This window comes from Rhinopithecus roxellana, chromosome 8 (assembly GCF_007565055.1).
Source record: "Rhinopithecus roxellana isolate Shanxi Qingling chromosome 8, ASM756505v1, whole genome shotgun sequence".
In the NCBI taxonomy this organism is placed as follows: Eukaryota; Metazoa; Chordata; class Mammalia; order Primates; family Cercopithecidae; genus Rhinopithecus; species Rhinopithecus roxellana.
Window position 1 is genome coordinate 56,033,956 of NC_044556.1, and position 27,474 is coordinate 56,061,429.

At 41.7% G+C, this 27,474-nt stretch overlaps 1 protein-coding gene and 1 long non-coding RNA gene across 2 annotated transcripts in view; one reads left to right on the forward strand and one right to left on the reverse strand.

The window, feature by feature from the left end:
* Positions 1-26,601, forward strand: part of CD84 (CD84 molecule) — a 33,959-nt gene extending 7,358 nt beyond the window's left edge. Inside the window, exons 2-7 of the mRNA XM_010360738.2 lie at positions 6,367-6,708; positions 17,878-18,129; positions 18,492-18,611; positions 20,936-21,033; positions 21,988-22,050; positions 23,651-26,601. Of these exons, the coding sequence (XP_010359040.2) occupies positions 6,367-6,708; positions 17,878-18,129; positions 18,492-18,611; positions 20,936-21,033; positions 21,988-22,050; positions 23,651-23,716 (941 nt within the window). The 3' untranslated portion in view covers positions 23,717-26,601. The remainder of the gene's footprint in view (positions 1-6,366; positions 6,709-17,877; positions 18,130-18,491; positions 18,612-20,935; positions 21,034-21,987; positions 22,051-23,650) is intronic.
* LOC115898968 lies at positions 1,010-3,761 on the reverse strand. Its single transcript, XR_004058596.1, has 2 exons — positions 3,567-3,761; positions 1,010-1,204 (listed from the first exon to the last, which is right to left on the reverse strand). It is a non-coding gene; the product is annotated as an uncharacterized LOC115898968 (long non-coding RNA).
* Positions 26,602-27,474: the final 873 nt, after the last annotated feature.

Below are 27,474 nucleotides of genomic sequence, written 5' to 3' on the forward strand. Positions count from 1 at the left end.
AGCAAATGCCAGGTATTGAACCTGAAAACAAGCCCATGTGGCTCAAATCTGTGCTCACTGTACATCACCAAGCAGCCTCTTCCTATCACCATCTTTAATAACATCTCAAAATACCTTTGCTCTTTCACTCATCCTTTCCTCTCCCCTTTCCACTTCAGGTGAGGGTGTGACCCTCCTTAAACCTATAACTTCCGCTGCCTGCTCTTTCCTTTCCATCTTTTGTTCCATGACAAGCATTAGTGGTCTGTGTATTTTGTGCTGTACTGTATACCAGAGGTTTAAGGCAAGGCCCCTGGACTCAAGTCATTCACAGTGTCCAGAACACACACAGATTGATGACCACCACACGATGTGGCAAGTGCTATGAGAGGGAAACCTGGAGTTCCAGAGAGGCCATGGGCAGGAACATCTAACCTAGAGCAGGCCCACTGGGGACATCTCTCTCTGCTCACCCTCCCTAGCACCTCCCCCACAACCCCTAGTCTCTTCTATTTTAAAACGAAAATAAATTAGTTTTATCTGACCCTCTAGCTACTGTCCTATCTCATCACCCTTCTTTCAGTGTCAAGTTTTTCCTCCACGCTTTACCACCTACTCTGTCAGTCCCCTAGACTCTGGCCTTCCATCGAGTTGTCTTACTTGCACTATATTCTCAAAGGCCATCAATAACCTCGTAACGGGCAAACCCAGGGCCATTTTCAGTCGTTATCCCATTGAACACTGAATCATTAGACATCAGTAGCAATCTCCTCCTTGAGACTCTTTCTCCTCTCTGTGATATCATCCATTATTGGTGCCTCTCTTGCACTCTTACCGCTTGGTCTATTGTGTTTCTTTTGACGGTGCCTCTTCTATAAATGTGAGCACTCTTACAAGGCTCAGTCGTAGACTTCAGGCTTACTCTTCCTGAATGACCCTCCTCTCCTTCACCCACTCCATTTCTGTGGATGATTTCTAAACCCGTTGAATTTCAGTGTTACAGTAAGTACCAGATACACTAAAATAAGAATGCCTTAAACAAGAAAGAAGTTTATTTCTTGCCCATGTAAAAAAGTCCGGAGTTGTCTGTTCACAGTCGGTAGAATAGTTCACAAGGTCATTGGGGTTCTGACTTCTATCTTCCTGCTCCACCATCCTCAGAATTTGGCTTCCTCCTCATGACACAGAATGTTTGTCTAAGATCCAGCTGTCATGGCCTTCTGGCCTGCAAAAGCAAGGAAGAGATGAAAACAGCAAATTTCCCTCATGTATGCATTTATTTATTGGTTTTTTTCTGAGACAGGGTCTCACTCTGTCACCCAGGCTGGAGTGCAGTGGTGTGGTCTTGGCTCACTGAAACCTTGACCCCCTTGGACTCAGGTGATCCTCTCACCTCACCCTCCTGGGCAGCTGGGACTACACGTGTGCACCATCATGCCCAGGTAATTTTTGTACTTTTTTGTAGAGACATGGTTTTGCCATGTTACCCAGGCTGGTCTTGCACTCCTGGGCTCAAGCGATCCACCTGCCTCAGCCTCCCAAAGTGTTGGGATTGCAGATGTGAGCCCCCACACCAGGTTCCCCACTCTTCTTAAAGACATAGAAGTCATATACAACACTTTCATTTTTATTCTGTTGGGCCGAACTTAGTCATATGACCAACGTTAGCTAGAAGAAAGCAGGAAAATATAGTCTTTACTCTGGGTGGCTCTATGCCCTGCTAAAATTTAACGATTCTATTACTAAGAGTGAAGGAGGGAACATATATTGGAAAACAGCTAACAGATTCTGCCACAGTGCCCCAAATAATACTTCAAGTCCATTCTCTCTCCTTATCTTCCATCCTTCCAACAGCTTACTTACAGGGTCCACCGTCATCTGAAATTTAATGTTTCTAAGATTAAACTTGTCCTTCCCCCTTTGACTTATTTCCATCATAAACTTTATGAAGTTTTCAGTGACATAAAATAGAAACTCAAAATATATTGATGAACAATTGAATTCTAGCAGATGCCTCTTTATTTCTTGCCTTTCTCTGTGTTATCATCAAATCCAGCCCTTCCTTTCCATTCCCATTATCGTCCCCTGGTTCATGCCCAGAAGACTACAGTATTCCCTAAATGGCCTCTCTGATGCAGCCTCTCTTTCCTGTTTTCCTCCCCACACATCATTACCAGATTACAATGACTAAAACATTATTTTAATCTTCACCCTCAAAAACCTTAATAGTTCCCCTCTGCCTCTGGTGGAGACCTCAAACTGAAGGCTGTCTCAAATCTAAACCTAATTTGTATCTCCAGCTGTACCTCTGTCCACTCTGATATGCAAATTTATATTCATCCAACCAACATCACGGTTTCTCCTTCTAAACTTTTATTCAGGATCCAAGGACTTGAGACACTCTTCCTTTCCCTTTCCATCAAGTAGAATTCTATTCACCCTTCAAAATCCTCCTCAAATTCTACTTTCTTTGAGATGTTTTTTCTAACCACTACAGCTCAGCGATCCCTCCCTTCTTAGAATTCCTATCGTAATCACTGTTTCTACCATTCACTTGAATTTATTATTTACTATCTCATATTGCAAAGCAGAATTTGTGTGTGTGTGTGTGTGTGTGTGTGTGTATCTTATTTCCCTAACCAGGTATCAAATTCCCCCAAAAAGGCAGAGAATCTGTCTTTGCCGTAGACTAGCATAGTGCGTTTCGTGGTAAGTCCTCAAGATGTTTTTGTGCCATAAGTTATCTCTGAAATTAGATTTTAATAAGGTCATTTCCAGTGATAACATAATGTTAGAGTCCCCTTAGCACCTAGAAAAATAAATATTGGGATTGATTGATATGGACATTCTTTCTTTTAAATCTTAAAGTCTTCTAAGAGCAGAATAAAGTCTATCCAGGGTACCTAAAACTGTCCCTCCAGGCTTTACTTGAATTAGCCCTTAAAAATGGCTATTGATATATGCTCCAGTATGGCCCTGGCATCACTAAGACCATCATAACGATGGCCTAGGGCAGGCCCAAAGGGCAGGTACCAATTGTTAAAGTGATGATAAAGAACATATGATGAATGTTAAGATATCATTATTAACTCCAGAAATAACTAACATTTATTTTGCCTTGATGATCAGCAAAGCATTTCTACTCATATTACATCATTTGCTGTTCACCAAATAGGACAAATAGCATAGTTATTATTTTCATTCTATGGATGAAGAAACGGAGGCTCAGAAAGGTTTTGTGACCTGTAATCCTAGCATTTTGGGAGGCTGAGGCAGGCAGATCATTTGAGGTCAGGAGTTCAAGACCAGCCTGGCCAACATGGTGAAACCCCGTCTTTACTAAAATTACAAAAAGTAGCTGGCCATGATGGCATGCACCTGTAATCCCAGCTACTCAGGTGGCTGAGGCAGGAGAACTGCCTGAACCCAGGAAGTGGAGGTCGCAGTGAGCCAAGATCATTCCACTACACTCCAGCCTGGGTGACAATGAAAGAGTAAGACTTTGTCTCAAAAAAAAATAAATAAATAAAAAAGAAAGGTTTTGTGACCTTGTTAAGGTTGTCCAGCTCATAAGTAGAAGTACTTACAGCTATGCCTTCTGCCTCCCTATCTTTCCACTGCATGCAATGGTTTTGCAGTTGCCTCTCTCAAGGCACAGTTGGAGTGTTTGAAGGCGGTAGAATCTTCATCTTAAACATGTGCAACCCTTTGCCTTTTCCAGCAAGCAAAGTATTCATGCCAACAACACCAGCAGCACAAATAACAGCTTCCCCCAGCTTTGCCTACCCACCACCCCCACTGCCTGATTGCTCTTTGATACCCCACCATCACTTCCTGAATGACTTGCTACACGAGATGAGACATACTTTTAAAACTGCACCACACACCAACCACTGTGGCTGCTCAACGGCCCTAATATTAAGAAGGTCTCGGCCTTAACAATCTACCTACATACTTCCTGGGGTTTGGTGAGAGAACCCAGCAAAATTACAAGTCTGTGGAATCTATTCTGTCTATCTCCTCACACCTAATCTCAATCCATAGAGTGGCAATTAAGCACTAGGGTCTGACTTCAAAAAAGACTTGAGACATGGGAGATCTGAGATCAGGACTGGCTAGATAATTTGCGAGGCCCAGTGCAAAATGAAAGTGGAGGCCCCCTTATTTAAATATTATGTAGAATTTAAAGGTGGCAACGCAGCATTAAGTCCAGTTCAGGGTCCTTTTGAGCTCAGGGTTTTGTGCAACTGCATAGATCACATGCCCATTCCAGGACCATCCAGGGATTCAGGCTGGGACACTCCAAACACCTCACTCCTAGAACTCTTCAGTACAGAAAAACAGTTTATCTGGGGAGAATTAATGTTCTTGAATTTTGGCAAACTATGACTCTTACCACCAAAGGCAGCATTAGCCTCTTTCTGACCTGCCACCCCAATGGCTTATTTCTATTGCTTTTACCATTTAGCACTCATCGTGTTGTGTTATCTTTCACTTGTGTCCATATCTGTCTTATTTTCTGGGCTGTGAGCTCCTCAGGGCTGCAACAATGTCCTGTTTGTCCCTGTGTCCCTAACACAGCATCTGACACATAATTAGCACTTAATAAATGTTTGCAGGTAAGGGTTCCCAATTTCCCCCTTCCTACTCCCACCCCGCATACTCCCCACCCTGTTATATCTTCTGTACTTAGCCACCCCCCAACTAAATCCTCAGGCCTTGTCCTGGATACTGCTCCTACAGGAAAATCTCTGTTGGTCAGAAAGGAAAGAGGTTTAGATCAGCTGTCCCTAAGACTCTTTCAGTGGCTGCTGAGCTGAAGAGCAAGGGTAGCCAAAGTGAGACAGCACCATCAAGTTAAGAAATCCCTTTGTTTTGTACCACTTTAAAGTGATGTGTATACTTTATGATCCTTATTCTTCCATATACCAAGCCTTGGATAAACTTTAGGGTCAGCCTGAACACACTTATGTGGAAAACTGATGTTGTGGTCATCAGAACTTACATGCAGCCAGTATACACCAGAACCGCCCAACTAGTTTTGTTTATGGCTAACACCCTTTCTGATTGGTCAGGGTCCATGTCATATTGGTTATTAAATACTTTGGATATCATCCATGCTTGCCCCAAACAGTATTTCTCACTAAAGAGCCCTCATTGAGAATTACAGGATAATGAAGAAAAGGAGGAGGAAGAGCAGAAAAATGATGTCTTAAAATTACATTGTCTCTCATTTTACAAACTATATATTAAAACTGTTTATCTTCAAAAGTGATAGAGGAGAGAAAAGGGAGGAGAAAATAAGCTTTTCGTCTTCCTATGTTACATTTTAAAAGCATTCATCCTTCAGCTTTCACTAGGAAATGTTCCCTGAATTCCCAGAGCAGATCAAGTCCCCTTGCTGGTCTCTCTCAAATCACCATAATACTTACATATTTTGTGCCTATCCATTTGTTTGTATGATTATCTAATCAACATTGGTATCTTCCTCTGACTGTAAGTCCCAAAGAGCAAGAATTATGTCTGTTCTTCTCGCCATTGTATCCCCAGCTCCTTGTATCTTGTTTAAAAGGGTAGATGTCCAAAAAACACTTATATTATGAATTAAATTAATAAATACCCACCATAGTATCTGGAACAAAACTGATCCTAAATAAATACACACATTCATTCACAAATGTATGAATGAATAAACAAAACTTGCTTACTTCAGAAGTTGTTCCAAGAGAGTCTAGGAAACACATGAATAAATTCTATCAATTAATTCCACAAATATTTATTAAGCCCCTTCTATGTGTCCAGCACTCTTCTAGAGACTAGGAATATGGAAGTAAACAGAAAAACATCCCCCAAAATCACCAACTTGGGGAATATTTTCTCCAGAAACTCCAAAGCACTCTCTTCCTGTATCTTCCAAGAAGAGAGACAAAACAGTTTTTGCAGAGATCGCAGGAAAATAAAAAGCAATGACCCAAGACCCCGTCAGCCAAGATATTCCAGGTTCTTGTTCCAGCTCTTCCACCGCTTGGTAATATGATCTTGGGAAAGAAATGCACCTAATATCTTAGACTACATGGAGGCTTATGGCCTTCACCTCTCAAATGCCTTCTAGCTTTCAGAGTCTGTAAGTCTAGGTAAAAATATTTTTAACAAAATGTATCTCTAATGAAAAACTTAGCTTTTGAATGAGAATGCTTTAGAAAATTTAGTTGTCATGACATATTAAATACACCTAGAGTAGAATGCACACACACAAAAAAGACATCCTCAAGAAACTGGGTGAACTGCATTTGTGGCAGCTCCTCAGGGAGCTCCAAGGCCAGAAAGATTAGGAATTGAAAAAGGTGCAACAGTCAGATGGCTACAGTTTTCTTTTTATGTTCTCAGGGCCGGAAGCAGCTGGAAAAGACTCAGAAATCTTCACGGTGAATGGGATTCTGGGAGAGTCAGTCACTTTCCCTGTAAATATCCAAGAACCACAGCAAGTTAAAATCATTGCTTGGACTTCTAAAACATCTGTTGCTTATGTAACACCAGGAGACTCAGAAATGGCACCCACAGTTACTGTGACCCACAGAAATTATTATGAACGGATACATGCCTTAGGTCCGAAGTACAATCTGGTCATTAGTGATCTGAGGATGGAAGACGCAGGAGACTACAAAGCAGACATAAATACACAGGCTGATCCCTACACCACCACCAAGCGCTACAACCTGCAAGTCTATCGTAAGTCATGGGGAGACGGAGGGCTTGTGTTTTATTTTTACTTTACAAATTTGCTATCTGAAACACATCTACATTTCTAATAATTGGGTCCCCTAAATCTTTTTATATCTATAAATACTTATATATTAATACATCAATACTTATAAGAGGATGCAGTCTTATTTCAGACCTGGCTTTGCCAGCTTCTAGCTATGTAATCTTCCATCTGTAGTTGGTCCCCGGGCCTTGGTTTTCTTTTTTATATAATGCCAATGATCATACTACTCACTTCCCAGAGTTATCATGAGGATCAAGTGAGATAGTGTATGCAAAGTGCTTAAAAAAACTTTTTATTTTGAGTTAATGATAGACGCAAAGAAGGTACAAATAAATGTACAGGGAAGTTCTGTGTACCCTTCACCCTGTGTTAACACATTGCATAACTATACCACAATATCAAAAACAGGAAATTGACATTAGCACAATCTATAGAACTTATTTAGGTTTCACCACGTATGCATGCATTCATTTATGTGTGAGTATGTGTGTAGCTCAGTACAATTTAATCACATGGGTAGTTTTGTGTAACCACTACCATAATCAAGATTAACCATCACAAGATTCCCTCATGCTCTCCCTATACAACCACACCTCCACCTTTCTCTTCCCCAATCCCTGAAAAACACTAATTTGTTCATATCTACAACTATGTTATTTCACACACGTTATGTAGGTGGAATCCTGAAGGATGTATCTTTTTGAGGTTGGGTATTTTTCACATAGTAATGTCACTGAGATTCATCCAAACTCTTGTGTGTATTAACAGTTTGTACCTTTTTATTGCCAGATAGTATTCCATGGTATGGGTGCACTAGGTTGTTTAACCATTCACCTCTTGAGGAACATTTTAGTTCTTTCCAGTTTGGGGATATTACAAATAAAGCTTCTGTGAATATGTGTGTACACTTTTCTGCATGAAATAAGTTTTTATTTATCTGGGATAAATGCTCAAAAATGTAATTGTATGATAAGTCCATTTACAGCTTTAAAATAAACTGACAAACTATTTTCAACTTTCCATTCTCACCAGGAATGTATGAATGATCCAGTTTCTCTACATCCTTACTAGCATTTGGTGTTATTATTTTTCATTTTGGCCATTCTGATGGGTGTGCAGTGATAACTCAATTTAGTTGTAATTTGAATTTCTAGTAGTTGATGCAAAGTGCTTTTGAAAGGTAAAATATTATAACTATTTGTTATCATCATTATAATTGCCACAATTCACTGGGAGATGTGCGTGCTTTGTTTGCAAGCTACCCCAAGTGTGGTCTGTAAACTGGCAGTATCAGCATCAACTGGGAGCTTTTTGGAAATGCAAATGTTCAGGCCCTGCCCCTGACCTTTGTGAATGAATGAAGTCCAGGAATCTGTGTCTAACATTACCTCTGGATTATTCCAACCTGTGCCAAAGTTTGAGTAAGCACAGACCTAGTGCTGTCCCGTTCAATATGGTAGCCTCTAGACCCATGCAGTTCTTGGGCATCTGAAATGTGGCGAGTCCAAATTGAGATGTGCTGTAAGTGTGAAATTCTTACCAGATCTTGAAATCTTAGCACCAAAGAAATATATAAAATATCTCAATAATTTTCTTTTTTTCTTCAATTTTTATTTTAAGTTCAGGGTACATGTGCAGGATGTCAAGGTTTTTTACATAAGCAAATGTGTGCCATGGTGGTTTGCTGCACAGATCATTCCATCATCTAGGTATTAAGAGCAACATCCATTAGCTAACCTTCCTGATCCTCTCTCTCCCCCAAACCCTCTCCAACAAGCCCCATTGTGTGTTGTTTCCTTCCATGTGTCCATGTGTTCTCACCATTCATCTCCCACTTATAAGTGAGAACATGTGGTGTTTGGTTTTCTGTTCCTGCATTAGTTTGCTAAGGGTAATGGCTTCCAAATCCACCCATGTCCCTGAAAAGGACATGATCTTGTTCCTTTTTATGTCTGCATAGTATTCCATGGTGTATACGTACCACATTTTCTTTATCCAATCTATCATTGATGGGCATTTGGGTTGATTCCATGTCTTAGCTATTGTGAATAGTGCTGCAATGAACATACGTGTGCAAGTATCTTTATAATAGAATGATTTATATTCTTTGGGATATATACCCAATAATGGATTTGCTGCAACAAATGGTGTTTCTGCCTCTAGGTTTCTGAGGAATGGCCACACTGTCTTCCACAATGGGTGAACTAATTTACACTCCCACTAACACTGTAAAAGCATTTCTTTTTCCCTGCAACCTTGCCAGTTTCTGTTGTTTCTTGACTTTGTTAATAATTGCCATTCTGACTGGCAGGAGATGGTATCTCATTGTGGTTTTGATTTGCATTTTTCTAATGATCAGTGATGTTGAGCTTTTTTTCACATGTTTGTTGGCTGCATGAATGTCTTCTTTTGAGAAGTGTCTGTTCATGGTTTTTGCCCAGTTTTTAATGGGGTCGTGGATTTTTTTTTTTTTTTTCTTCTTGTTTTTTCCTTAAACATTTAAGTTCCTTGTGGACTCTGGATATTGGACCTTTGTCAGATGGATAGATTAGAAAAATTTTCTCCCATTCTGTAGGTTGTCTGTTACTCTGATGATAGTTTCTTTTGCTGTGCAGAAGCTCTTTAGTTCAATCAGATCCCATTTGTCAATTTTTGCTTTTGTTGCAATTGCTTTTGACATTTTCATCATGAAATCTTTGCCCATGCCTATGTACTCAATGGTATTGCCCAGATTTTCTTCTAGGGTTTTCATACTTTGGGGCTTTACATTTAAGTCTTTAGTTCACCTTGAATTAATTTTTGTTTAAGGTACAAGGAAGTGGTCCAAGTTTCAATTTTCTGCATGTGGCTAGCCAGTTGTCCCCACACCATTTTTAAATAGGGAATCCTTTTCCCACTGTTTTTGTCAGGTTTGTTGAAAATCAGATAATTGCAGGTGTGTGGTCTCATTTTTAAGTTCTTTATTCTGTTCCATTGGTCTATGTGTCTGTTTTTGTACCAGTACCATGCTGTTTTGGTTACCTTGGCCTTGTAGTATAGTTTGAAGTTTGGTAGTGTGATGCCTCCAGTTTTGTTCTTTTTGCTTAGAACTGTCTTGGCTATTCAGGATCTCTTTTCATTCCATATGAATTTTAAAGTAGTTTTTTCTAATTCTATGAAGAATGTCAATAGTAGTCTAATGAGAATAGCATTGAATCTATAAATTACTTTGGGCAGTATGGCCATTTTCACGATATTGATTCTTCCTATCCATGAGCATGGAATGTGTTTCCACTTATTTGTGTCCTCTCTGATTTCTTTGAGCAGTGGTTTGTAGTTCCCATTGAAGAGGTCCTTCACTTTCCTTGTTAGCTGTATTCCTAGGCATATTAATCTTTTTGTAGCAGTTGTGAATGGGAGTTCATTCATGATCTCTGCTTGCCTGTTTTTGGTGTATAGGAATGCTAGTGATTTTTGTCCATTGATTTTTGTATCCTTGAGGATTGCTAAAGTTGTTTATCAGCTTAAGAAGCTATTGGCCTGAGATGATGGGGTTTTCTAGATATAGGATCATGTCATCTGCAAACGGAGACAGTTTGACTTCCTCTCTCCCTATTTGAATATCCTTTATTTCTTTTTCTTGCCTGATTGCTCTTGCCAGAACTTTCAATACTATGTTGAATAGGAGTGATGAAAGAGGGCATTCTTGTCTTGTGCCGGTTTTCACAGGGAATGCTTCCTGCTTTTGCCCGTTCAGTATGATATTGGCGTGGGTTTGTCATACGTGGCTCTTATTATTTTGAGGTATGTTCCTTCAATATCTAAGTTATGGAGAGTGTTTAACATGACGGGATGTTGAATTTTATTGCAGGCTCTTTCTGCCTCTGTTGAGATAATCTGTGGGTTTTGTCTTCAGTACTATTTATGTGATAAATCACACTTACTGATTTGGGTATGTTGAACCAATCTTGCATCCTGGAGATGAAGTCAACTTGATCATGGTGGATAAGCTTTATGATGTGCTGCTGGTTTTGGTTTGCCAGGATTTTACTGAGGATTTTTGCATCAGTGTTCATTAAGGATATTGGCCTGAGGTTTCCTTTTTTGGTCTTATCTCTACCAGGTTTGGTATCAGGATGAGTTAGGGAGGAGTCCCTCCTTTTCAGTTTTTTGGGATAATTTTAGTAGAAATGATGCCAGCTCTTCTTTGTACCTCTGGTAGAACACAGCTATGAATCTGTCTGGTCCTGGGTTTTTGTTTTGTTTTGTTTTGTTTTTGTTTGGTAGGCTATTTATTACTGCCTCAATTTCAGAACTTGTTATTGATGTGCTCAAAAATTCAACTTCTTCCTGGCTCAGTCTTGGGAGGGTGTATGTGTCCAGGAATTTATCCATTTCTTCTATATTTTCTAGTTATGTGCATAGAGATATTTATAGTATTCTCTGATGGTTATTTGTATTGCTTTAGGGTCAGTGGTGATAACCCCTTTATCATTTTGTATTGCGTTTGTTTGATTCTTCTCTCTTTTCTTCTTTATTAGTCTAGCTAGCAGTCTATTTTTCATTTTTGCAAAAAGCCAACTTCCTGATTTTTTGATTTTTTGAAGGGTTTTTTGTGTCTCTCTCTCCCTCAGTTCAGCCCTGATCTTTGTTGTTTCTCATCATCTGCTAACTTTGGGGTTTGTTTGCTCTTGGTTCTATAGTTCTTTTAGTTGTGATGTTAGGTTGTTAACTTGAGATCTTTCTAGCTTTTTGATGTGGGCATTTAGAGATGTAAGTTTCCCTCTTAACACTCCTTAGCCTGCCTTGCAGAGATTCTGGTACATTGTCTCTTTGTTCTCATTAGTTTCAAAGAACTTGATTTCTGCCTTAATTTCATTGTTTACCCAGGAGTCATTCAGGAGCAGATTGTTCAATTTCCATGTAGTTGTGTGGCTATGAGTGAATTTCTTAATTTTGAGCTCTAATTTGATTGTGCTATGATCTGAGAGACTGTTTCCCTGAATGATTTCAGGTCTTTTGCATTTGCTGAGGAGTGTTTTACTTCCTATTATGTGATCAATTTTAGAGTAAGTGCATGTGGTGGTGAGAAAAATATATATTCTATGGAATTTGGCTAGAGAGTTCTGTAGAGGTCTACAGGTCCACTTGATCCAGAGCTGAGTTTAGGTTCTGAATATCTTTGTCAATTTTCTGTCTCAATGGTCTAATATGGTCAGTAGGGTGTTTAACTCTCCCACTATTATTGTGTGGGAGTCCAAGTCTTTTTGTAGATCTCGAAGAACTTGCTTTATGGATTTGAGTGCTCCTGTATTGTGTGCATATATATTTAGGATAGTTAGCTCTTCTTGTTTAATTAAACCCTTTACCATCATGTAACGTCCTTCTTTGTCTTTTTTAATCTTTGTTGCTTGAAAGTCTATTTTGTCAGAAACTAGGATTGTAACCCCTGCTTTTTCTGTTTTCCATTTGCCTGGTAAATTTTTCCCTATCCCTTTATTTTGAGCCTGTGTGTGTCTTTGCATGTGAGATGGGTCTCTTGAAGACAGCATACAGATGGGTCTCAGCATACCAGCTTGCCATTCTGTGATTTTTAACTGGGGGCATTTAGCCCATTTACACTTAAGTATTGTTATGTGTGAATTTGATCCTGTCATCATGATGCTAGCTGGTTATTTTGCAGACTTGTTTATATAGTTGCTTCATAGTGTCACTGGTCTGCGTACTTCACTGTGTTTTTGTAGTGGCTGGTACCTATTTTCCCTTTCCTTATTTAGTGCCTCCTTCAGGAGCTCTTGCAAGGCAGGCCTGGTGGTAGCAAATTCCTTCAGCATTTGCTTGTCTGAAAGGGATTTTATTTCTTCTTCACTTAAGAAGCTTAGTTTGGCCAGATATGAAATTCTGGGTTGGAAATGCTTTTCTTAAATAATGTTGACTATTGGCCTCCAATCTCTTCTGGCTTGTAGAGTTTCCACTGAGAGGTCTGCTTTTAGTATGATGTGCTTCCCTTTGTAGGTGACTGGACTTTCTCTCTCCTTACCATTTTTTCTTTCATTTCAACCTTGGAGAATCTGATGATTATGTGTCCTGGGGTTGATTTTCTCATGGAGTATCTCACTTGTGTTCTCGGCATTTCCTGAATCTGAATGTTGGCTTGTCTTGCCAGGTTGGGTAAGTTCTCCTGGAAGATATCTTGAGTATATTTTCCAACTTGGTTCCATTCTCCCTATCTCTTTCAGGTACCCCAATTGGTCATAGGCTTGGTCTCTTTACATAACTCCATATGTCTTGGAGGTTTTGTTCTTTCCTTTTCATTCTTTTTTCTTTTTTCTTGTCTGCCTGTCTTATTTCAGAAAGATAGTCTTCAAGTTCTGTGATTCTTTCCTCCACTTGGTCTATTCTGCTATTGATACTTGTGATCGATATTTCGTGTTGTGGTTTTCAGCTCCATCAGGCCAGTTATGTTCCTTTCTAAACTGGCTATTCTGACTGTTGGCTCCTGTATTGTCTTATAATTCTTATCTTCTTAGGATTGAGTTAGAACACGCTCCTTTAGCTCAGCAAAGTTTGTTATTACCCACCTTCTGAAATTTACTTCTGTCAATTCAGCCATCTCAGCCTCAGCCCAGCTCTGTGCTTTTGCTGGAGAGGTATTGTGGTCATTTGGAGAAGAAAAGGCATCCTGGTTTTTTGAGTTTTCAGCATTTTTGCATTAATTCTTTATTTTCTTTGTGGGCTTATCTACCTTTGATCTTTGAGGTCACTGACCTTCGAATGGGGTTTTGCTGAGGTCTTTTTTGTTGATGCTGTTGTTTTCTGTTTGTTGGTTTTTCTTTCAACAGTCAGGCCACTCTTCTGTGGGGCTGTTGCAGTTTGCTGAGGGTCCACTCCAGACCCTAATCACCTCAGTTTTTCCTGTACCTGGAGGTATCGCCAGTGAAGCCTGCAAAATAGCAAAGATGGCAGCCTGCTCTTTTTTCTGGAAGCTCCATTCCAGGAGTGTACTGACCTGTTGCCAGCCTGAATACACCTGTAGGAGGCGGCTAGGGACCCCTGTTGGGAGGCCTCAACCAGTCAGGAGGAACAGGATCAGGGACCCACATAAATAATCAGTCTGGCTGCTTTTTGGTACAGCAGGTGTGCTCCATTGGAGGGTCCCTTCCTTGTCCAGACTCTATGAACTCTCCAAAGCCAGCAGGCTGGAACAGCTGAGTTGACTGAATGTCAGAGATGGTGGCTGCTCCTCCCCACAGGAGCTCTGTCCCAGGGAGAATTCAAAACTCCATCTGTATAACCCTGGCTAGAATAGCTGAAGCCCCTGCAGAGAGGTCCCACCCAGTGAGAGTAAAGGAGCAGTCTGATCTGGCAAAGCAACTGTGCTCTGTTGTAGGGGACCCTACCTCCTCCGGATCATTTGAACTCTCCAAAGCTGGTAGGCTGGAATGGTTGAAGCTACTGAACCGCAGAGATGGCAGACGCACCCTCCTCAATAATTTTCATATTAGGGAAATGAAATTTTTGTTATATTGGGTTAAATATAATGCATAATTTAAATTAATATTACATGCTTATTTTCACTTTTGAAATGTGATTATTAGAAAATTTAAAATTACGTAAGTGACTCACATTACATTTCTTTTGGGCAATACTAGTTTCTAGCATAGAGAACACCTTGGCCATTTCTCAAAGATTTCTCTGTTTATCTGCTTCATTGCAGAAAAACACAGAAATGTGGCTAATCCATGTTGTGACAGATGCAATTCAGGTATATAGGTCACCCACTAAAATGCAAGTTCCATGAAGGCAGGGACTTTGTATATTGTTTATCACTGTATTCCCAGCACCTACATCATCAGATACATAGTGGCTGCTCCAGAAGTATTTGTTGAAAAAGAATGAATGAATAATATTATTCCTAGGTTTCACAGTGCTTAGCAATTGTGAATGTTTGATTAATGTAAGATGATTGAATCAGATTCTATCCAGATGGACAGCATAGTGGAAAGAACATTAATGTTGGGATTAGGCATACTTTGTCAGCTGTATGATTTTGGGCAAATTGTTTAACCTCTCTGGCCCAAAGTTTCCTCACTTATAGGATGTAGATTGTAATTGATGGTATTAAATGAGATAATGGTAGTTGAGCTCCTAGTGTAGTGCATGCCTTAAAGTAAATGCTCAATAACTAGTAATCATTAATTTTTTAATCCTTATCCCTTTTAAAAAATCTCATTATGAAGGACTTCCTAGATGAAGAAGGCTCTGAATTAAGCTTGAATAATGTAGTCAAAGAGCCATACCCAAATGTCAACCCTTTAGAAAATATTTAACTCATTCAAGAATTTTGGCTGAGAAAATAAAGATGGCATTCAATTTTAAGATATTTATTTTTAATCCCTTTATATGTTTAATTTTGCCTACCCAATCTTCAGAAAGTCTTCTACCACCTACAGTTAGGACAGAGTGCAGTAATATTTTAGAGAAAGATGTACTGTATATACAATAAAATCTGTACCTTACGGGTCGTTAGTTGGGAAAATAAAGAGAAGAAAACTAACATTTATTGAACACCGTATATGTGTTTGGCATTCTACTATCTATTTTTAAAATATATACATTATACATATTCAAGCACTGTAACATGCACAAAAAGAGCAAATGATAATACAATGAGATGTAACTCTCTCTTCTCAGAGGCAGTGGCTCTAGCCAGCTTATTCTGTGTCTTCCATAGATAATTAATGTGCATACCAGCATAGACAGACAGATAGATGATAGATAAGTAAATAGGTAATTAGAATAATCTTTATCTTCAAGAGCTCATTTAATCCCCACAACAATCTTATTTAAGGAAAAAAGTTTGTTCTCATGTTATAAATAAGGGAGCTGAAGCTCCATGAAGCTGTATACATTCTCCATTATCCATAGCTAGAGAGCAGTGGAGCCTGGATTCTGAACCAGGTCTCCAGTGGCTTCCACACTCTTGGCTTGGGAGGATGAAGATCTGTCAGCCATGACTCTGACTTTCTCTTCCCAGCATCTTTGTGCAGGTAACACCACTGTTCCTGCTGAGAAAAGTGAGATGGGATCCTCTTCTTCACCACTATCCCCTATCTCCACACCCACCCCCAAAAATCTTTCTAAAAATTGGTAAATACCAAGCACTGCCTGGGCATTTTTGTAAATCAAATTTCTAAAGAAACACACATGCACACACACAAAATTTGATTCACTTTCCACTAATTGATATCATATCAATCACTATTATAGTTAATCCAGGTCTTTTCCCCAAACTTGTTTTGGGTTTGCTCCAAGTCATCACTAATTCTAATATGGAATAGATCCCTCTAAACGATTGTTAGGACCAGAATGTCTGGCTAGCTTGGAATCAAACATTTTTACAGCTTCTTACTGCTCATGTTGTGTTCCTTCACAAACACAAGATAATGGTTCTTATATCTTGTGTCTACACTTCTGAATTTATTGCCTTTCTAGACCCACCCTAATTAGAAAGTTTTGCACTAGTTCCTTCTGACTCCTCTATTCCCTTCCTCACATAGCTACAGTGGAAGAAACAAACCCCACCACAGCAACTTTGCTGAGAGGGCGCTGAACTTATTAACTCCAAATGTGGTCATTTTCTTATTCCTGGTAAAAGAAAAAACCTTACCCTTCTCCATGTCAGCTCCATTCCTAGCTACCACTTAAACTGAAATATTATTGTTCCTTAGTAACCCTTTGCTACCCTTCAACTTTTGTAGTTTACTTTTTGATTGCTTAAGTAAAAACATTTTTAATGAACTTTTAAAGCAATTATAGCTTTCCACCACAGATAAAGTTAAAAAAAAAAAAAAAGAAAGAAAATATACAAACACCAGAAAACAGAACAAAAAAAAAAAGTAAAGATTATTTCGGCCAGGTGCAGTGGCTCATGCCTGTCGTCCCAGTACTTTGGGGGGCCAAGGAGGGTGAATCACGAGGTCAGGAGATTAAGATCATCCTAGCTAACATGGTGAAACCCTGCCTCTACTAAAAATACAAAAACATAATTAGCTGGGTGTGGTGGCAGATGCCTGAAGTCCCAGCTACTTAGGATGCTGAGGCAAGAGAATGGCATGAACCCAGGAGGCGGAGATTGCAGTGAGCCGAGATCATGCCACTGCACTCCAGCCTGGGTGACAGAGCGAGACTCCATCTCAAAAAATAAAAAAATTTAAAAATAGAAAAATTATTTCATGCAGTTGTGTGCTGAGAAATGTTCAATTAGCTTTTAATTGGGTGTGTATATTCATATATATAATTTATGTTTAGTACAAATTTTATTGACTTGAAGGATGTGTAGACACAGATTCATTAATGATAATAAAATATACAATAGTCTTTATTGTAAATTCCATGTAGAATTTATTTTGCTGAGAGGGCACTACAGGATAAATTCCAATTATTCTCACAGATTGCTTTCATTGATTTTTGCTAAGCATTTATATCCCTAACCAGCCTATAGTTGTAATTGATGTGTGAGTATAGTTCCAACATGAACATTGGTTGATATTTTCATTTCAGTTAAATAATAAGAAAAAAGTGATTCAACAAAGACATACATATTGGAGCTTCATTTGTTTATCAATGACATGAGTCACTTCTTTGTTGAATTGGATAATGGTTTCCAAACACCAGAATACTTCCTATTTTTTGTGCTATTCACAGTGTAATGGCTACAGATATTATACACTTTTAAGTTTAATCTGCATTCTTCCATTGTTATCTTAAGTCTAGAGCAACAATCTTCAAAACAGTAAATCAAGCCCTAGCTTATAGCAATTGCAAATTTCTGTGGGGCAAATACTCCTACCACAGCTGATTTTAAGACACGCAGAGTTGGAAAGACAGATACTCCGTTAACAAAGGACAGATACAATAGATGTAGATAACCTCAAGAGCATAGACAGTAGGAAAATGTCAAAAAAGGATTAGAAAGTGATGTTTTGAGTATTTATTACCTTTATTTTTAACATAATTTATTTAATTATAAGTTTTTATAATTTAATTTTTAATGATGGCTTGCAAATTTCTGAGAATTTAACAATTGGCTCCCACAAACTAGTACAAGCCAGCTCCAGCTCACCATTGGCTCATATGTTTGCCCCTCATAGGTCGACTTGGGAAACCAAAAATTACACAGAGTTTAATGGCATCCGTGAACAGCACCTGTAATGTCACACTGACATGCTCTGTAGAGAAAGAAGAAAAGAATGTGACATACAATTGGAGTCCCCTGGGAGAAGAGGGTAACGTCCTTCAAATCTTCCAGACTCCTGAGGACCAAGAGCTGACTTACACGTGTACAGCCCAGAACCCTGTCAGCAACAATTCTGACTCCATCTCTGCCCGGCAGCTCTGTGCAGGTAATCAGCTCTGCCCATCTCTCCTGGTGAGTCTCGGAGATCACTCTGAGGAGCTGCAAGGTCTGAATGTGGGCCACATTCTCTAGGGAAATGTGCTTCCTTTATCTTTGGCCTGGTCACTGAGGCCATCACCTCCCAAGAAGCCCACTGGACATTTCTGGGTGTTCTGTGGCAGCCCCTGATCAACTCTGATTCAATTTCTCATCCTGGCTTTTCATAGCGAAAGTTTAGTTTCCCTAGGAGCTTTGGCACTCCTTTGGAGGGCACCCAATTTTCATAATGCCCCTGACTGTGGACAAACCTGCCCAGCCTTTTGGGCCTATTTCCTGAGAATCAAGACTCACTGCACCTTCTATTTTCAGACATCGCAATGGGCTTCCGTACTCGCCACACCGGATTGCTGAGTGTGCTGGCTATGTTCTTTCTGCTGGTTCTCATTCTGTCTTCAGTGTTTTTGTTCCGTTTGTTCAAGAGAAGACAAGGTAGGATTTTCCCAGAAAATAAAATGTGGAAACTCACCTTCTCTCCCCCTGGGACTGAAGCCATTTATCCAAGGTTTGGCCGAAAGGTCCATTGTTCCAGGGAATCTGCCTTCTTCCAATCCCCACCCCACCACCTCCCAGAATGATGGCTCTGAGGATGGTATGACATTACCCTGAGTGGTCTTCAGAATCCATTCCTGAGATCACCAGTATCTGGTGGGCCCAGAACATGGGTTCGAGCTTAGTACCTACATGAACAAGCTGTGCTTCACTGTACAAGTGTGTTCACCTCTCCAACTCAGTGCCCTCATGTGTGAAATGTTTGGACTAGAGGATCTCCAGGGTCACTTCCAATTTCATTGTATTTTGATAATGACTATTGGAGAGTCATTGAGAAACATGTACTAATCCTGTACTCCATGGTTGTCACTAGATCCCTCTGAATCGCTCTGGATCATTCTGTAGTTGTGTCGTTCTCAATTCAGAAAACCTGATCTTAGACCCTCAAGGAATCATTATGCCCTCCTATTCACCCATGTCTGCCCAAGAACTTCCTTTTCCCACCAATCACAATAAAATCATGGAACTTCTGCTTCCATGTTCCTGACTCTCTTTTGGGTCTGACTCCTCAGGTTCCTACTTGAACACCTTCACTAAGAACCCTTGTAAGTTCTCAGCCACAAAGTTCCTTGAATAATAATTGGAAGGGATGGGGAGTTCACAACAGAGTGGTTAAGACTAAGCATGTGCTTTGCAGTCAGTCTGCGGGTGAAAGTCCCACCTTGACCATTTATCAGCTACCAGTTATTTTATCATTGTAAGCTTCCATTTTCTCAGTTGTAAAATATTCATAGTAATAAGGTGTGCTGCATATACTTGTGGAATTAGAGTAAATGGAATTAGAAATACAAAATACTTGGCCCAATTCCCAGGACATAGTAAGTACTTGATAAATGTTAACTAGTATACTGATAACTGATGGGCCTGGGGCATAGTACAGAGGAGGCATTCTAGAGGGAAGGGGATTTGTGACATGTGCCATATTCAAATGGCCTCACAATGGGGAGAAGGGACAGCCTGCTTGAGCCACGGGTGATCTGCAAGGTCCCTCAAAGAGATATCGTCTTCAATTCCTCACTGCCTCTTGGGAAGAGAAAAGGGATATTCTTTGCATCTATAAATGAGACAAGAGAGAGCACTCCATTTGTCTCATACTCACCAAATATGGGATGGGACTAAACTCTGAATGTTGGAGCCCTGTAATACTGCTCAGCTCAGACCTGTTATTTGTTGGTATGTTGGTGCCCTGGATTATGAAGGCCCAAAATTCTGGCCATCTTTTTTCACCTTGACCCTAAAATGTTCTGTGTTAGTACCAAAGCAAAGGAGTACACTGATGTGAATGTCTCTTCTAGCCTATACATTCTTAAAAGGAAAGACTTATCTACTGTCTTTTCTTCTCTGGGGCCTCACACAGAGCCTGGAACATAGAAGGAGCTTAACAAATGCTTATTAACTGTGTGAATTGGCAGGGTGTTGTGACTCATGCCTGCAATCCCAGCACTTTGGGAGATCAAGGCATGTGGATCGACTGAGCTCAGGAGTTCAAGACCAGCCTGGGCAACATAGTGAAATCCTGTCTCTACCAAAAATACAAAAAAATTGCTGGGTGTGGTGGCACATAACTGTGGTCCCAGCTACTCAGGAGGTTGAGGTGGGAGGATCACTTGAGTCCGGAAGATGGAGGTTGCAGTGAGCTGTGAGGTGCACCACTGCACTCCAACATGGGTGACAGAGTGAGACCCTGTCTCAAAAACAAACAAAAAGACTGTGAATCAATCAAACAAGCAATAAATGTTCGTGAAACATCTACTATGTGCTTAACATTGAGATGGTTACAGCAAGGTCTGCGCCAAAGGTAAAACAGTGTATAACTAGAGAGAATCAATCAAGTTAAAAAACTAAGACCGTGACATGCAAAGTCAACTAGCCATGCAAGACAGTCAGTGGTGTCAGAGACACAAAGGAAGATCCTGGGTGGAAGAGCTACATTTGACTGCCCACATAGGGAGGGGTTGGGGGAATTGTCTTTGGCCTAATCTGGACTCTAGAGTAGAAGAGAATTCCCACTGATCTGTGGGTGAGGCCTCAGCCAAGTGACTCCTGAGACATTCTGAGGATCCAAGCATCCATTTCAAAGGATAGGAGCCATTTAACCCCTGGTGGCTTCCTTTCTTCATCTTAAAAAGAGAACATTGGAATAGATCATCTCTTTAAAAAACCACCTTTCACAGACTGTGGGTCTATATTTATTTGTGAGACAGATGCTGCCTCAAAGAAAACCATATACACATATATCATGGCTTCAAGGAACACCCAGCCAGCAGAGTCCAGAATCTATGATGAAATCCTGCAGTCCAAGGTGAGCTGATGCAATTCATGGACACCCCTGTGCCACCATCTCCATGACAGGGAGTCATGGGCACCATTGCCCTCTGCCTGTTTTTGTCTAGAAAGCAGCCACAGCCAAGAGTTCAGAGGTTCCAACCAGGAAATACCATGTCAGGGAAATGATGCCATGGATCTTTCTATGAGGACAGGAATGTGGCCCATTGTCACCCCGTGGCAGCCTCCATGGGCTGAGGCCCTGAGTGTCCCACAGTGGGCCTGGCTCCAGGTTAGTTGAACCATGACTAGGAGCAAGGCACCCCCTAGAGGGGCCACGTAACAGAGGAGCTCCTGGTGTGAGGTGAGGGCTGCTATGTGACTACCAAGGTGGTGAACAGGTTGCTAAGGGGGCTCCAAGGCAACAGAACTGACAGACGAGTTCCCTTGAATGCCCCTCCTGGTCTAGCAGCAGCGGCTTGCTTTCCTCAGACTCAGAGTCACTGTTCCACACCCCTCCTCCCACCCCCCCTTTACCTGCCTGCCCCTCCCTCCCCTCCACCCTGGATCACCTTCTCCTGTGTCCCTACCAGCCTGCCTCCTTGAAGTCTGCATGGAATCAAGGGGGAGACTGAGGTCTGCCTGGTCAGTCTAGCACCATGCTTGGACTGGTAGGGCAGTTGGATCCATAGAGGTCATGGAAAGCTAAAATCCTGACTGAGCAGGACTCAGCCTGAACGATAGGATCCCTCCTCTTGGCCTCTGAGGTTTTTCACCACCGAGACCCTGTCCAACTGCTACCCATTCACCCCCACCTTATCCCTTCCTGATCCTAAGCCTCTCCAGAGTTGGACGGAGCCAGAACTGAGGCCAAGGGGGAAGCCACCTAGTAAATGTGGGACCAGGGAAGGATGGTGGGTAGAATTAGGAAAAGGGACTTGTAAGATTGGGCCTGGGCTCCGTCACTGAGGGGAAGATACGTGTTTTACAGGTGCTTCCCTCCAAGGAAGAGCCAGTGAACACAGTTTATTCCGAAGTGCAGTTCGCTGATAAGGTAACCCCTTTCTGGCTTTTTATCCTTGTTTTCCTATCTCTTCCAGCCATTCTGGTGTACCCAGTCCATCCAACCAGGGACTAGCTGCTTCCCCTGGGACTCCTTGTAGTTCTCAGGACCCACTGCCTAGGGTTTTGGTCTATACATACTTCCACCCATGCACAGAGCCCCACTCCCCAGGTCAATGACCACCCACAAGTTGTCCTACTTGGGATGCTGATCCCACCCTTCAAATGCAAAAGTCCCTATGCCTCTGGACTATGGTATAGGAACTCCATCCCGTATAATACCTGGGGCCACTGCTAGCTCACGGTGTGAAAATGAGAAAACAGGTGCTTCCCTCTGAGCAGACACAGGCCCATGCCAGATGCCCAGATGGGTGAAATGGAGCAGAAGCTGAATTTCAGTTCATTTGCTCCCTCAGCTGCTCTTTTACCACACGCAGCCTGCACAACCATTTGTAGTGTCAAGTGCCTTGTGCCTTATGCCTGTGCCTTATGTCCTTCTCCACCATATGCAAAGCCCTCTGACAGGACTTTAACTTTTGGTGATCTAAGGAGGGATTGTCACTATCTGAAGGTCCTCACTGCTGCTACAGTCAGGACAGCTTTAGAGTTGCTTAAAGAATCATATTTTCTAAGTATTCCTGTTTAATAGCCGAGCTACCAAGCAGGAAGCTAAACTGAGTAAGAATTAAGAGTGATCCTATAAGGCAATAGGGAGGACATCTATGAGCTCAACGAGCAGGGTGGTGCTATTTCCTTTTAAAGAGGACTTGAAGCACAGGGCAGTTTACTTGAAAAGATAAGCCAAATGAACTGGACAACCAGATAGAGGGACCTTTACTTTCTCAGTGATCAGGAGAGGGAAGGAGGGAAAAAAAAAGAAGGGGAAGAGTGAGGAAAGAAGAGGGGAAGAAAAGGAGAAGGACAGGCAAGAAGTGAGGGTCAGGGTGTCCAGCATATTTGTGCCGGGATCTCAAGGAGAGTTGGAGGAAGAAGAGTAACCTAACTTAGAAGGAGATAAAATTTGAGGGATTAATCATGGAGTCTTGGATTGTGACATCTCAAGATAAATCCTTATAGACAAGTTAGATGATAATTATTGGGTCAATATTTAATTTAAAACCTAAGACTCCTCAAGGCAGTGGGAAGATTGTTTGCAGCCTTCTAAATGCCTAGAGCACAGGAGATGCTAGCAGTGAGTCCCCACTATGTATAGGTGAAAGTGGAGTCATTGGGATACAAAAAAACTAGGGCTCAATTAGGAACAAGGAATGCAGGTAGCTTGAACCTGAATGTTGCCTCAAGCCTATAATCAAAATCTATTCCAAATATGGCCCTGCCCGCATTCCCTCGCATTGCTCTTTTCTGAGCTAAGAAGTTAATTGCTCAGGGCCTCCCAAATCGGGGGTGGCTGGAGCAGACACGAGGGACTCAGCAAAGAACAAGACCCTGCTACCCCAGATTTTCCCAGCACGAGGCAAATCTAAGGCATCCCCCTGTGCCATTTGTTTAACTCCCCTGGGAACTTGCAGGACTGGAGTTCCCCAGCAGCACCTCTCAGTTAACATTTTCTCACATGTTCCTCTCCTGCACAGATGGGGAAAGCCAGCACACGGGACAGTAAACCTCCTGGGACTTCAAGCTATGAAATTGTGATCTAGGCTGCCAGGCTGAACTCTCCCTCTGGAAACTGAGTTACAACCACCAATACTAGCAGATTCCCTGGATTCAGATCTTCTCTGCCTAGCTCTTACTGGGAGATTGCAAATTGCCACATCTCAACTTGTAAGCAAAGCAGGAAACCTTCTGCTGGGCATAGCTTGTGCCTAAATGGAAAATGGATGCACACCCTTCCTGAAATGGCTCCCTTCTGAATGAATGACAAAGCATGTTACCTAGTATAGTTTTCCCAAACTTCCTCCCATCATAGCACATGTAGAAAATAATATTTTTATGGCACACTGGGATAAACAATCAAGATTGCTCACTTCCAGAAGCTGCATATGACTAGAGGCCTCTTGTGAATGGAGGCAACAACCCTGCCCAGTAACTGTGGGAGAAGGGGATCAATATTTTGTACACTTGTAGTAGGCCATGGCACACCAGCCAAGATGCTCTGCTCATAGTCAGTATGTGTGAAGATCCCCGGTGCGTGGCCTCCACCATGCATCTTGAGCAAATTAGGAAAAGGTACCCTTCGCTTGAGGCAGATGCAGCCCTTCCCCCGAGTGCATGGCTTGGAGAGCAGAATGTGGGCTGCATATAAGCACAGTCATCCCTTTGTCTGGGAATATTTGTGCAGGGCACGACAGGCTTGATAAGTCCAAACACAGATGACAGTGCTGTGTGGGTCTCTGTCAGAGTTGTGGCTCTCAGCCATGTAGACACACTCTCCAAATGGAGTGTTGGAAAATGTTCTTTCTGTACAGTCTAGAGACTGCTGGGACACTTTCCTTGGACTACTACTTCAGAAACCTCATAGGATTTTCTTTCTGGCCAAGATTTCCTTCTGTATCACTCCAAGCAGCCTCAGCAGAAGAAGCAGCCATGCCCAGTATTCCCGCTCTCCAAAAGAAGTTGACCAGCTTATATTTCTCACACTTCTGGGGAACTGGGTGTAATCCAACCATCAAAATAGACCTTGCAAGAAACAGAGTCATTCTCCAGAAGGAACTGGGGAAATGATAGTGCAGATGATGAAACTGGGTTCATCCCAGTTCCAAAGGCTCAGAGAACTACGGGGTTTAAGCTGAGGCAGAGTGCCCCCATCCTGCATCCCCCACAAACAGACCACCAGCCAGCTTACACAGGCATTAACTCTCCACAATGAGGAGGAATCATTCACAGTTGAGCAGGACATTCATATGATCATTTGAGGAAGTGTTTCCCTTATGTGTTAGTAAATATAATCAGCTAACTCTTAAGTCCCCATGAACAGTCCTAGGCTGGACAGCAGAAATGGGCTGCATTTAAGCAGATAAAGACATCAGTCCCAGTAAATGAATCCATAGACTCATCTAGCACCAACTACCATTAGCACTATGTTAGGAGCTGCAAGGCCCCAAAATAGAAGATGTGCATAATGTCTGCCCTTGTGTAGCTCAGGAGACAATTCCAGCACAGACACTACAGTTAACGCTGAACTGCAGCTGCAAGTAACGGCATGAACAGTCAAAAAAGACCTTATGAGGGGGCAGGGCTGAAGCTGGACCTTGAAGGATGGATGAAATTTGGATAGAGAATGAGGAAGACAGAGGGCCTCCAAGTGAGAGAAGCATGAAAAATGAGCAGGGGCCTGGATCAGTGGGGTGTATTCAGAGCACTTCTCCAGATGCATGCTCACAGTCCCTTGCCTATGTGTGGCAGAGTGCCCCAGCCAGATGTGTGCCCTCACCCCATGTCCATTTCCATGTCCTTCAACGCCCATCTCAAATGGTACCTCTTCTGTAAAGCTTTCCCTGGTATCAGGAGTCAAAATTAATCAGGGACCTTTTCACACTGCTGTTTTGCTGTTTCTTCCCCTTTGGTCCTTCTATCACTAAAACTCATCTCATTCTGCCTTACTGCATAACTAATTATTTGTTTTCCTCACTACATTGTACATGTGGGAATTACAGATAGACAGAAGCCAGCTGGGGGTGGTGGTTCACGCCTGTAATCCTAACACTTTGGGAGGCCAAGGCAGGCTGATCACCTGAGGTCAGAAGTTCAAGATTAGTCTGCCCAACATGGTGAAACTCCATCTCTACTAAAAATACAAAATTAGCCAGGTATGGTGGCACACATCTGTAGTCCCAGCTACTCTGGAGGCTGAGACAGGAGAATCGCTTGAACCCAGGAAGTGGAGGTTGCAGTGAGCTGAGATCACATCACCGCACTCCAGCCTGGGAGAGACAGAGTGAGATTCCATCTCGGAAAAAAAAAAAAAAAAAGATAGAAGCCAATAAACATGATGCAATCAAATTCTGGCAAGCATTAAATATCAGGATGCAGCTGGGCATGGTGGCTTACACCTGTAATCCCAGCTCTTTGGGAGACCAAGGCCGGTGGATCACTTGAAGTCAGGAATACGAGAGGAGCCTGGCCAACATGGTGAAACCACTTTTGCACTTAAAATACAAAAAATTAGCTGGATGTGGTGGTGCACACCTGTAATCCCAGCTACTTGGGAGGCTGAGGTGGGAGAATCGCTTGAACCTGGGAGATGGAGGCTGCAGTGAGCTGAGATCCTGCTACTGCACTCCAGCCTGGGCAACAGAGTGAGACTCTGTCTCAAAAGAAATAAAATAAAATAAAAATCAGGATGCATACATCAGAGGCTGTTCTGAGTGTAAAGGCATTTCGGAGGGAGAAGACTTTCAGAGTTAGGCAGACCAACTAAGAGGTCAGCTGAAGCACCAAACCAGTTGTAAGGAGGTGAAAGCCAGCACCCCAAGAAAAGATGTACAGAAAGGAATAAAGAGGCTTGGTCGTAAAGGATGGAGAAGCTCCAAAGTGACACTGAATAGGCTGCGTTTCTCCTAAAATAAAACCACTCCTCACTCTGTGGATGCTTTGAAGACTCATTCCTGAACATCTTTATTCTCTAACTTACCCTCTTCCTCTTCCTAATATACTCACTCAAGTAAAATTCCTAGTGTCCTAATACCCCTGTGTGTATTGTCAAAAATAAAAATCAGAAGCAGGTTAGATCTGTTAGATCTTTCAGAAGAGCAAACCTGGGATGAAGCCAGAGCCCAGGAATTCTGAAGGTGGCCTTTGGGTTTAGATTACCCTGCTCTTGTCTCTCCTCTCACTGTTTCTCTCCTGTGAATCTCCTGATTCATGAACATGTTATCTGTTCACCCTTCTCTCTAGGGCTCAGTTCTTAGATTTTCCTTCTGTAAAATACATGTGATCTTATTTTTCCCTCCAGAACTTTCCAGATGAACTAGACTGTGACCAAGAGGTCTATAAAATCAAAGCATCATGGAACAGGATCTTGTATCGGACCAAAGTGTGCCGGTTTTTTAAAATGTGCATCAAAATGGAAATCTCAGAGACAGAGCCCTCTGGTGGAAAGTTCTAGTAGGTCAGGACAGTCCCTCTGCCTGCAGACACCTTGGGCTTTACTCAACTGAGAAAATGAGGAATGTTGCAGCTCATGATTCTTAGAAGAAGAAAGTGAAGCTCGTTTAAAATATGATTTTTAAAAATCTATAGAATACTCTAAACTACATATGCTATGAGGGAATAGCCTAGTTGGGCCAGCTTGGAAACTGGGCACAGGCAGGAAGGAGCCTGTCAGGTTTGGACTGTGTCCACAGAGAGCACTTCTTAGGTCCTGCCTGGAGAGAAGGAATGGCTGGGCTATATTTTCTTCCAGACTCATTATTTTTCTTCTGTTTAATTTTCTCTGAATTTCCCTTGATTTGTATAA